The sequence below is a fragment of the Notolabrus celidotus genome, unplaced genomic scaffold (genome assembly GCF_009762535.1).
Source record: "Notolabrus celidotus isolate fNotCel1 unplaced genomic scaffold, fNotCel1.pri scaffold_564_arrow_ctg1, whole genome shotgun sequence".
Taxonomy (NCBI): Eukaryota; Metazoa; Chordata; class Actinopteri; order Labriformes; family Labridae; genus Notolabrus; species Notolabrus celidotus.
The window spans coordinates 1-11,593 of record NW_023260363.1 but is presented as its reverse complement, the minus strand read 5'-3'; the positions used below and the strand labels follow the sequence as shown (position 1 = coordinate 11,593).

Genomic DNA, 11,593 nt, shown 5'->3' with positions numbered 1-11,593 from the left:
GTAAGAAACATTCGTACCACGTGTATTTATTTTTTAAAGTTTGACTGCAGCCTCATTCAATTGAATGGGGGAGACAGAGTTTTCGACCTATACTGCAGCCAGCCACCAGGGGGAGCAGTTTTTGTGGCGGCCTCACTTTGAGCTGAGCGGGATGACGTCCATTTTATATACAACACATACTGTACATTTAGCAGCTTGCTACAGGCATGGCCACTGACCACATCTTGATGTAGTTCCCCACTGTGACCACTGGGGGCAATGATGTATCAGACTACGAAATGTCAATAAATCAACTCTTAATGATGTCCCTGATGTTATGATTAGGAATTGCAAAGTAAATGTTAAACCGGTGAAGCTGATTCTGAATCTTAAGTTAAACATGCTCTTATATTATTTATCGCAACGACTGACTTCAAATACTTTCATCCTGCAAAGGAATGAGGGACCGAATGAGACAGGAGTTAATATATAGACAATGGATAAAATGATTTTTGGAATTTGATTTTTTTTTTTTCAAGGATCTGGAAATTCCGAGCTGTCTTTCTGACACCTGAATGCACCACACACTCTTGTTTATCCTGCTCTGTCTTGCAGGAATCCTGCAGACTTTAGGACCTGCCTGCCTGCCCCTGGTATGTGTATTTGGGTGTGTGTAGTCCTTATGAGTCGGGCGGGGTTCATGATGCACTGAAAAAGAACTTTTGCTCAACTGGTTTTGTGGACTCTGTCAGTGGGAGTGCCACCCTGTCTGAATACCTGACCCATTCTCTCTCTCTCTGTCAGCCTGTCAGTGTGTCTTCAGCTCTCTCCACCTCTACCTGTGAGTGTCTTCTCTTGTCATAGAAGCTAAACTTTGGTGAGTAGTAAAAAACCTTCTTTAAGTCCTGTTTGTGTGTTTATGCAGAAAGGCAGCTCTGTGTTGCGTTCAGGGACCTGTTGCTGGTTAACACTGAAACTAGACACTGTGTAGATTATGTGTAGGTGTAGGTTTTGCATATGTCTTGTTTCAAGAAGTGGAAAAGTACTGAAAGGAGAAATTAAGTCAGTCGTGCTGCATTCAAAGTCTGAGTCCACTTAGAGCAAACTAGGAGTGGCTGTGAAATGAGCATCAGCGACTCCTTCATGCTGAAAAAGCAGCCTGGATCCTTTATTTGAGTCAAAATAGAAACAACAAAGTGTAAAAGCTCAGTTTCCAGAAAGTATGGAAGCCTTGGAAACAAAACTGTGGATGTTTGTTTGTTTTATGGACCAAACAGAGAACCTGTTATTTCAGGAAGTAAAAAAAACATGATTTATATTGAGATTATTTTTAAATAGTCACCATTCAGGTCGTGTTTTTACTGCCACCCTTATTTGCCTCGTGGAATCATGCCTCCTGTCCTGTTTACAATGCTCCTGAAATGTTTGAATGAGTGTGGTCCCTTTCTTGAACGCATTATTTAATGTTAATGTTCTCTCTCTGTTTCACGCAGACGCCATCATGTTTCTGTTTGGAAAAGTCGCCAAAGGCCTCATCAATGTCATCTCGTGAGTGTATTTCTTTTCCTCTTTGATCCAGATCAGCTAACAGTTTCCCTTCATTATCTCAGAGTGTTACCTTGTTCTGTGGAGTGCTTGACTTTTTTATTTTTTGTCCTCAGGAACATCGACCCCAAAGATTTCATGCCCTCAGACCCTGTAAGTACCAGGTTCCTCCTGGACCTCCTGTGTTCAAATCCACAATTCTCATAACCTACCACACGGCCCCTCATGTCCTCCATACAACACCGGGGTTATCAAGTGGACTCCTCCCTTCACCTGTGATTCGGCCCAACAGGGTCAGGCTGCACGCTCTACCTCCCCCTTCACTTTAATTTTCCATGAAGGGAGAGAGAAGAGTCTGAAGAGAGAGGTTAGAAAGAAGGCAGTGAAGGCAGACCCAGGACTAGAAGCCTGTTGAAGCTTGGATCCTCCCCTGTTGGGTCAGGCTGTATGCTCTACCTCCCCCTACTCCTCCATTTTCATGAGGGGTAAGAGAAGAAGGAAGAGTCTGTAGAGAGATGTTAGAAAGAAGTCAGGGCTGCACACTCTACCTCCCCCTTCTCTTCCATTTTCACAAGGGAGAGAGAAGAGTCTCTAGAGAGATGTTAGAAAGAAGATGTGGAAGGTGGAGCCTAGGCGAGAAACCTGATTGGGCTTGGACCCTCCCCTGTTGGGTCAGGCTGTACGCTCTACCTCCCCCTTCTCCTCCATTTTCACAAGGGAGAGAGAAGAGTCTGAAGAGAGAGGTTAGAAAGAAGACGGGGAAGGCAGAGCCTAGGCGAGAAACCTGATTGGGCTTGGACCCTCCCCTGTTGGGTCAGGCTGTACGCTCTACCTCCCCCTTCTCTTCCAATTAAACAAGGGAGAGAGAAAAGGGAAAAGTCTGTAGACTATTTAAAAAGAAGATATGGAAGGCAGAGCCAGGACAAGAAGCATGCTTGGGTTTGGACTCAACCAGAAAGGTCAAGTTGTACGCTCTACCTCCCCCTACTCCTCCCTTTTGACGTGGGGAGATAGAAGAGAGAAGAGTCTGCAGAGAGAGGTTAGAAAGAAGACAGTGAAGGCAGAGACAGGATGAGACATCTGTTTGGGCTTGGACCCTCCCCTGTAAGGTCAGGCTGTACGCTCTACCTCCCTCTTCTCCTCCATTTTCACAAGGGAGAGAGAAAAGGGAAAAGTCTGTAGACTATTTAAAAAGAAGATATGGAAGGCAGAGCCAGGACAAGAAGCATGCTTGGGTTTGGACTCAACCAGAAAGGTCAAGCTGCACGCTGTACCTCCCCCTTCTCTTCCATTTTCACAAGGGAGAGAGAAGAGTCTGTAGAGAGACGTTAGAAAGAAGACAGTGAAGGCAGACCCAGGACTAGAAGCCTGTTGAAGCTTGAACCCTCCCCTTTTGGGGTTAGGCTGTACGCTCTACCTCCCCCTTCTCCTCCATTTTCATTAGGGGAGAGAGAAAAGGGGAGAGTCCGTAGACAATTTAAAAAGACAAAGGGGAGGCAGAGCCAGGACAAGAAGCTTGCTTGGGTTTGGACTCAACAACAAGGGTCAAGCTGTACGCTCTACCTCCCCCTACTCCTCCCTTTTCACGAGGGGAGAGAGAAGAGTCTGTAGAGAGACGTTAGAAAGAAGACAGTGAAGGCAGACCCAGGACTAGAAGCCTGTTGAAGCTTGGACCCTCCCCTGATGGGTCAGGCTGTACGCTCTACCTCCCCCTACTCCTCCATTTTCACGATGGAGAGCAAGAAGAGTCTGTAGAGCCAGGGAGAGAAGCATTTTTGGGCTTTGACTCATCCCCGACAGGTTAAGCTGCACGCTCTACCTCCCCCTTTCTCCCTTTTCACAACCCCAAATGTTTGACCTGAACATCAAACAGAAAAACCTCAGACCACGTTATCAGCTTTGTGTCTCCGTACGAGTCCAGACCCCTGAACTGTGAGCAGGATTGAGCCACACTCAGATTCCTCCCAGTGGAAGATTTTGTAAGCAAACAAACAAAGAGGCTGAAAAATGTGTGTGAACTAACAGTAGCTCTTTGTGTCTATGTGTGTGTGTGTGTGTGTGTGTGTGTGTGTGTGTGTGTGTGTGTGTGTGTGTGTGTGTGTGTGTGTGTGTGTGTGTGTGTCTGCAGCCTCCACCTCGCAGACCTCTGAATTTCGCCCAGGCTCACGAGAACGATGAGGAGAAGCAGTTTCGGAAGGTTTTCCAACAGCTGGCTGGAGATGTGAGTCCATTCATGTTCATATTAAACCCACTTTGATCCTGTGTGTGTGTGTGTGTGTGTCCTCCTATGTGTGTGTGTGTCCTCCTGTGTTTGTGTGTCCTCCTGTGTGTGTGTGTGTGTGTGTGTCCTCCTGTGTGTGTGTCCTCCTGTGTGTGTGTGTCCTCCTGTGTTTGTGTGTGTCCTCCTGTGTGTGTGTCCTCCTATGTGTGTGTGTGTCCTCCTGTGTTTGTGTGTGTCCTCCTGTGTGTGTGTGTGTGTGTCCTCCTGTGTGTGTGTGTGTCCTCCTGTGTTTGTGTGTGTCCTCCTGTGTGTGTGTGTGTGTGTGTGTGTGTGTGTGTCCTCCTGTGTGTGTGTGTGTCCTCCTGTGTTTGTGTGTGTCCTCCTGTGTGTGTGTCCTCCTATGTGTGTGTGTGTCCTCCTGTGTTTGTGTGTGTCCTCCTGTGTGTGTGTGTGTCCTCCTGTGTGTGTGTCCTCCTATGTGTGTGTGTGTCCTCCTATGTGTGTGTGTGTCCTCCTGTGTGTGTGTCCTCCTATGTGTGTGTGTGTCCTCCTATGTGTGTCCTCCTATGTGTGTGTGTGTCCTCCTGTGTGTGTGTCCTCCTGTGTTTGTGTGTGTCCTCCTGTGTGTGTGTGTGTCCTCCTGTGTGTGTGTGTGTCCTCCTGTGTGTGTGTCCTCCTGTGTTTGTGTGTGTCCTCCTGTGTGTGTGTGTGTCCTCCTGTGTGTGTGTCCTCCTGTGTTTGTGTGTGTCCTCCTGTGTGTGTGTGTCCTCCTGTGTTTGTGTGTCCTCCTGTGTGTGTGTGTGTGTGTGTCCTCCTATGTGTGTGTGTGTCCTCCTGTGTGTGTGTGTCCTCCTGTGTGTGTGTGTGTGTGTCCTCCTGTGTGTGTGTCCTCCTGTGTGTGTGTGTGTCCTCCTATGTGTGTGTGTGTCCTCCTATGTGTGTGTGTGTCCTCCTATGTGTGTGTGTGTCCTCCTATGTGTGTGTGTGTCCTCCTGTGTTTGTGTGTGTCCTCCTGTGTGTGTGTGTGTCCTCCTATGTGTGTGTGTGTTCTCCTATGTGTGTGTGTGTCCTCCTATGTGTGTGTGTGTCCTCCTGTGTGTGTGTGTCCTCCTGTGTGTGTGTGTCCTCCTGTGTGTGTGTGTGTCCTCCTATGTGTGTGTGTGTCCTCCTATGTGTGTGTGTGTCCTCCTATGTGTGTGTGTGTCCTCCTATGTGTGTGTGTGTCCTCCTGTGTTTGTGTGTGTCCTCCTGTGTGTGTGTGTGTCCTCCTATGTGTGTGTATGTCCTCCTATGTGTGTGTGTGTCCTCCTATGTGTGTGTGTGTCCTCCTGTGTTTGTGTGTGTCCTCCTGTGTGTGTGTCCTCCTATGTGTGTGTGTGTCCTCCTATGTGTGTGTGTGTCCTCCTGTGTGTGTGTGTCCTCCTGTGTGTGTGTGTCCTCCTGTGTGTGTGTGTCCTCCTGTGTGTGTGTGTGTGTCCTCCTATGTGTGTGTGTGTCCTCCTATGTGTGTGTGTGTCCTCCTGTGTGTGTGTGTCCTCCTGTGTTTGTGTGTGTGTGTGTCCTCCTGTGTGTGTGTCCTCCTGTGTGTGTGTGTCCTCCTGTGTGTGTGTGTGTGTGTGTCCTCCTGTGTGTGTGTCCTCCTGTGTTTGTGTGTGTCCTCCTGTGTGTGTGTCCTCCTGTGTTTGTGTGTGTCCTCCTGTGTGTGTGTCCTCCTGTGTTTGTGTGTCCTCCTATGTGTGTGTGTGTGTCCTCCTGTGTGTGTGTGTCCTCCTGTGTTTGTGTGTCCTCCTGTGTTTGTGTGTCCTCCTGTGTTTGTGTGTCCTCCTGTGTGTGTGTGTGTCCTCCTGTGTGTGTGTGTGTCCTCCTGTGTTTGTGTGTGTCCTCCTGTGTTTGTGTGTGTCCTCCTGTGTGTGTGTCCTCCTATGTGTGTGTGTGTGTCCTCCTATGTGTGTGTGTGTCCTCCTGTGTGTGTGTGTCCTCCTGTGTGTGTGTGTGTGTCCTCCTGTGTGTGTGTGTGTCCTCCTGTGTGTGTGTCCTCCTGTGTGTGTGTCCTCCTATGTGTGTGTGTGACCTCCTGTGTGTGTGTGTCCTCCTGTGTTTGTGTGTGTCCTCCTGTGTGTGTGTCCTCCTATGTGTGTGTGTGTCCTCCTATGTGTGTGTGTGTCCTCCTGTGTGTGTGTCCTCCTATGTGTGTGTGTGTCCTCCTATGTGTGTGTGTCTCCTGTGTGTGTGTGTCCTCCTGTGTGTGTGTCCTCCTGTGTTTGTGTGTGTCCTCCTGTGTTTGTGTGTGTCCTCCTGTGTGTGTGTCCTCCTATGTGTGTGTGTGACCTCCTATGTGTGTGTGTGTCCTCCTGTGTGTGTGTGTCCTCGTGTGTGTGTGTGTGTCCTCCTGTGTTTGTGTGTGTCCTCCTGTGTTTGTGTGTGTCCTCCTGTGTTTGTGTGTCCTCCTGTGTGTGTGTGTGTGTGTGTCCTCCTATGTGTGTGTGTGTCCTCCTATGTGTGTGTGTCCTCCTATGTGTGTGTGTGTCCTCCTGTGTGTGTGTGTCCTCCTGTGTGTGTGTCCTCCTATGTGTGTGTGTGTGTGTGTCCTCCTGTGTGTGTGTGTGTGTCCTCCAGTGTGTGTGTGTGTCCTCTGTGTGCTTCATTTAAACCCCTGCGACACTGAAGACTTGAGCTTCTGTATCCTGGTGAATCAGTCCTGATAACACATCTGACCCCCGCTGTGTGGATTTGAGCTCAGAGCTCAAAACATCTGTGGTTGGTTTACATCCTGAGAAGGTCACGTGACTTCAGGCCTCATAAAACAACCACAGAGACTTTGTTCTGTCCTTAAACTGCAGCTTGATGAGTGTTTACACCCGTCTCTACAGTCAGGGTCTCATCCAGAACTGAACACAGAGGAGAGAGAGATGTGGAGCTCACATTTGCACGTTTCAGTCGTTGTATTTTACGTTTCTCGTAGTAGAAATCGTGCATTTGCAGCATGCTTCACATTTTAATGTCGTGTTTTACGGCGTGCATGTCTGCAGTCTTCACATTTTTCTGCGCCTCATCACAGCCTTGTCTTGTTCCCTTCATCTTAAACATGCAGTCTCCATGTTGACATGATTCCTGTCGTTGGACCGACTGAGATCTTGACCTGATTTGAAAACTCAAATTAAAATTCAGCTTCTCTGGAAGTTTATATCTGTGTTTTTAAAAGCTTGTATTTACCTGTCCATCCCTCCGCTCTCACCTGATCCCTCTCCGCTCACCACACCTGTCTGCCTGCTGTCGGCTGCATTCCTAACTCCACCCTCCACCTCCTCCACCTCCTCCTCCACCTCTCTGTTCGTGTCGTTTGTCGTCGAGTCGGACAGGTTCTGTCGCTCCAATCTCACTCACGCCTGTTTTTTAGAAGTTAACAAAAGGAATCAAAATTATTATCCTGAAATCCAGAAACATGCACCGACGTATAGAAACATATTTTTCAGCTGCAGTGAAAATCTTGATTTGATTACAGAAACAAAGCTGCATGCTTTCTTAACACAGACTTTTATCTCAGAGCCTTCACTGATTTTATCTGATCTTTATTTTATTTTAACCGTCTTAAGAAATATATTTTAAATAATTTTATTCCTTTAGAGTTCTTTTAGGAGAAGTTAATGTCTTTTAAAATATGTTTTATTTCTTTATCTTGACTTGTTTGTTTTTATGAGCTGCCTGTTTTATTTTGCTGCTCATGTTGAAGCACTTTGTGACTTGAAAAGAGCTCTACAAATAAAATTAGATTTGATTTACAGAAGACAAAAAACAGCGTCCACACAGAGAGTTTTGTGTCTTGCACTTGCCTTTTAAAAATCAAATTATTAAAACAGATTATTTAGAGTATTTTTATTTTTGTTTTCATTTTATTTGACAGGTTTAAGCTGGACTGACGCCCTTAAAACCCCATATTAACCCTTTATTATACTATATTTCCAGCTGTGCATGAACTGAGCATGTGCAAACTGTTCTTCTACCTCATTTCAGATCTTTTATTTTTACAACTGAGCTACATTTCTGCAAATTCTGGGACTTTTAGGCACAATTATCTTGACTGCAGTGGAAACAGGCTGTGATACCTGCAGCCTCACACCTTCAGGCTAATGCACCTGCTCAGTTCTGTACCTCCAGAGATAGACCTCTTTGTCTTCCAAAGTCACCAGACTCCATTCACAAAACCAGACATGTAACCTCTCAGAGAGCACAGAACATGGCGGTTTATTTCTGCCTAGATTGGTTCCTCCAACATCGGATTTATACCCAAAATAAACTGATAGATTGATGCTGGACTGACGCCCTTATAACGCCATATTAACCCTTTATTATACCGTATTTCCAGCGTTATCAAATTGAACCAGCGTTGAATGAACTGAGCATGTGCAAACTATTCTTCTGCCTCATTTCAGATCCATTATTTTTTACAACCAAGCTACATTTCTGCAAATTCTGCAACTTTAAGGTACAAATATTTGGACTTGCTCATCCTTCACACCTCCTGCTCAGTTTTGTACCTGACACCACTGCAGGAAGGATCCCTCCAGAGATAGACCTCTTTGTCTTCCAAAGTCACCAGACTCCATTCACAAAACAAGACATGTAACCTCTCAGAGAGCACAGAACATGGCGGTCTATTTCAGCCTCTATTGGTTCCTCCAACATCGGATTTATACCCAAAGCAAACATCGAGCTAAAATTGTTGTTTCCTGTGATATACAATGACTGTTTTTGTCACTGGAGTCTGATGTAACATCTGTGTCTGGTTTAAATCAGCTTCCTCTTCCTCATAAAGCTCCCTCTCTCTGCAGGGATCCTTTCTGTAAATGTTGTCAGACTCTTAAAGTAACAACCTGAGCCCATTAGGGACAAAAACAGGAACTTTTTGCACGTTTTGAAGCTTCTGAGAAGCAATCAGGTCGAGATATTCCCAAACCTCTTTCTCCTCAGACCTCAAAGTATGCAGGTAAAGGCCAACTTTACAGTAATGGACGGATGCGTCTCGGGGCTTGGCTCTCATTTATCAGCTGGTCTGTAAACACAGTGTGTCGTTTGGTTGAAGAGATAAACATTTGAATGTGTTTGCTGTGTCCTCTGTTAACTTGTGGAAACATCAGAGTCTGCTTCAGGGCGTGTTACACAGAGAGAGAGAGAGAGACGCTGTCTTTATGCATTCCTGCCATTGTCTGGCAGGGAGGCTCATGCCTTACAGGCTGTGTTAATGTGTGTGTGTGTGTGTGTGTGTGTGTGTGTGTGGTTTTCTCTGACTCATTAAAGGGGTGTGAGCACAAGTTAGACCAGATCTGAGCCAGCTGTAAGTGGGTGGATTTTTCTGAGTCAACAGTAACAGCATTAAGGGCGATGATGAAGATGAAGACTGGTGTAGTAAAAGACAGGTCCACCCGCCTGGCTGTGATCCAGCCGGGTGGGGTCAGGACTCAGGAGGCCGGTTGAGGTGGAGACAGATGAAGCTTCCTGAGACTTGTTAAAGGGACGGACCGGATTCTGGAGGAAACTTCAGGACTCAGAGGAGACTGCATGAGAGGAAGGCGTCGCTTTAAATTAGTCATGTTGTTTTTCTGTGTGGTGGATTTGAGGGAGAGTTAGGGACAGGGGTGCGTCCAATTAACATGGGCAGGGGTGTCCGGCGTGTGAAGCCGCAGCAATCAGCACGGGCGAGTCCAAATATTTGTACCTTAAAGTCACAGAATTTGCAGAAATGTCGCTCAGTTGAAAAAATAATGGATCTGAAATAAGGTAGAAAAATATTTTGCACATGCTCAGTTCATTCAACGCTGGTTAAATTTGATAGCGCTGGAAATACAGTATAATAAAGGGTTAATATGGCGTTCTAAGGGCGTCAGTCCAGCTTAAATCTGTAAGATAAAATAATAACAAAAATTTAAATATTATAAATAATGCATAAAGATGAATTGTCTCAATGTTCTGATTTTTAAAAGACAGGTGAATGTCACAAAACTCTTTCTGGTATGAAGAAAAGATGCAACATTTAAAGAGACAAAGAAACATAAGTCCCGCCTCTAACAAGGACAACTGTCAATCATAGGGGAGGATTTAGGGGTGGAGCCTGAGTTGGCCAATCAGATTAGACACCCTTATTTGGGCGTAACAGCAACTTAAAGACGTAGAGAGAATTTTAATGCTGCTGTTTTAGGATCTCTCTCTTACAGATGAACTTTTGTACATGTGACGATGCGTTCGTTGTGATGGGGACTCAACTTCTTTAAAACTAGAGTCCTAATCTGTGATTCTCTCTTTGCAAAGACTTCTAAAGGTTTTACCCGAGCATCATGACTTCTCAAACGCACCATGGTGACGTAAACTGGACCATGCACACAGTTTAACAGATACATCAAAGTTCTACTGAGACAAGACAAAACGCTCCATGTTCAACTGCACATCATTACACCTCCAAAACGCCCCCTTCCATACTGAAACTTTGAGAGTAATGAAGCTGCAGTAATAGATAATAAACCATAGTGTTTCAGAGCTCAGTGTTCTCCTGAGGTTACTCTGTGTTCACTTTGTTTTAGCAACAGAGAGAAGAATCTGAGAGTGGAGATGTTTTCAGCCGTGAGTCAGAAACTGGAAACAAATCAGAGGAAATAAAACGGAAACAGCTTCAGTGTGAGTGAGTCACACTCGGATCAGCTGTGACTCACTGTGTGTGTCTGAGTGTGTGTGTGTGTGTGTGTGTGTGTGAGAGGGGCTTCCTCTAAGGGGAAACACAAAACACTGTCTAACATGTGTGTGTGTGTGTGTGTGTGTACAGGACATGGAAGTGAGCCCCAATGAGCTGATGAACATCCTGAACAAAATCATTTCAAAACGTAAGTCATGACTTGTTTTGTTTTTCATGTGAAGGTCCGAAACCACAAAATATTAACATCATTATTATTATTATTATTATTATTTATTATTATCATTATTATTTTTTTAATTTAGTATTATTTTATTTTTATTATTATAATTTTTTTTTAATAATTATTATTATTATCATTATTATTTTGTTATTATTATTTTTTATTTTATTTTATTATTATTATTATTATTATTATTATTATTATTTTATTATCTTTATTATTGTATTATTATTCTTTTTGTTATTATTATTATTGTTATTAATTTATTATTATTATTATTATTATTATTATTATTACTATTATTATTATTATTATTATTATTATAATAATTATAAATTATTTTAATTTATAATTATTATTATTATCATTATTATTTAATTATTATTATTATTTTTTTTAATTTATTATTATTATTATTATCATTATTATTTTATTATTATTTTTGTTATTATTGTTATTGTTGTTTTAATTTGTAATATGATTTTTATGATTATTATTTTTTATTAGTATTTTTATTAGTATGATCAATATTTTTATTTATTTTTGTTTTTTTATTTATTTTTTGTCCTACAAGAGTTTAATTTGTATTTCATGCATCTTCATAGAATAGAGAATAGAATATAATGTACTTTATTTATCCATAAGAGAAATTCATTAATGTGTTTTCATGTGTTCATCTTTGGTTTCAGACGGCGGCCTTCAGACGGACGGTTTCAGCATCGAGTCCTGCAGGAGCATGGTGGCCGTCATGGACGTATCCTTCCATTAAATCACAGTTACACTCAAATCAGATCAATTAAACTATTCAACATAAAGGTACACACACCTGTCTTTGAGCGCTGTGTGTGTCCTCCTGTATTCAGCCGTGCTTTGACCTTTGACTCCGCCCCCTTCAGAGTGACAGCACAGGTAAACTTGGCTTCCACGAGTTCAAGTACCTGTGGAA

General features: G+C 43.9%; 1 protein-coding gene across 1 annotated transcript; it reads left to right on the top strand.

Moving 5' to 3' along the window:
- Positions 1-626: 626 nt before the first annotated feature.
- Positions 627-11,587, top strand: LOC117809914 (calpain small subunit 1-like; the record flags this gene model as incomplete). The annotated part of the gene is made up of 7 exons (XM_034679421.1): positions 627-820; positions 1,473-1,527; positions 1,641-1,677; positions 3,653-3,745; positions 10,557-10,614; positions 11,337-11,401; positions 11,544-11,587. Coding segments are annotated over exons 2-7 (344 nt in total), but the record flags the coding sequence as incomplete, so codon positions are not given.
- Between the last annotated feature and the right edge of the window lie 6 nt (positions 11,588-11,593).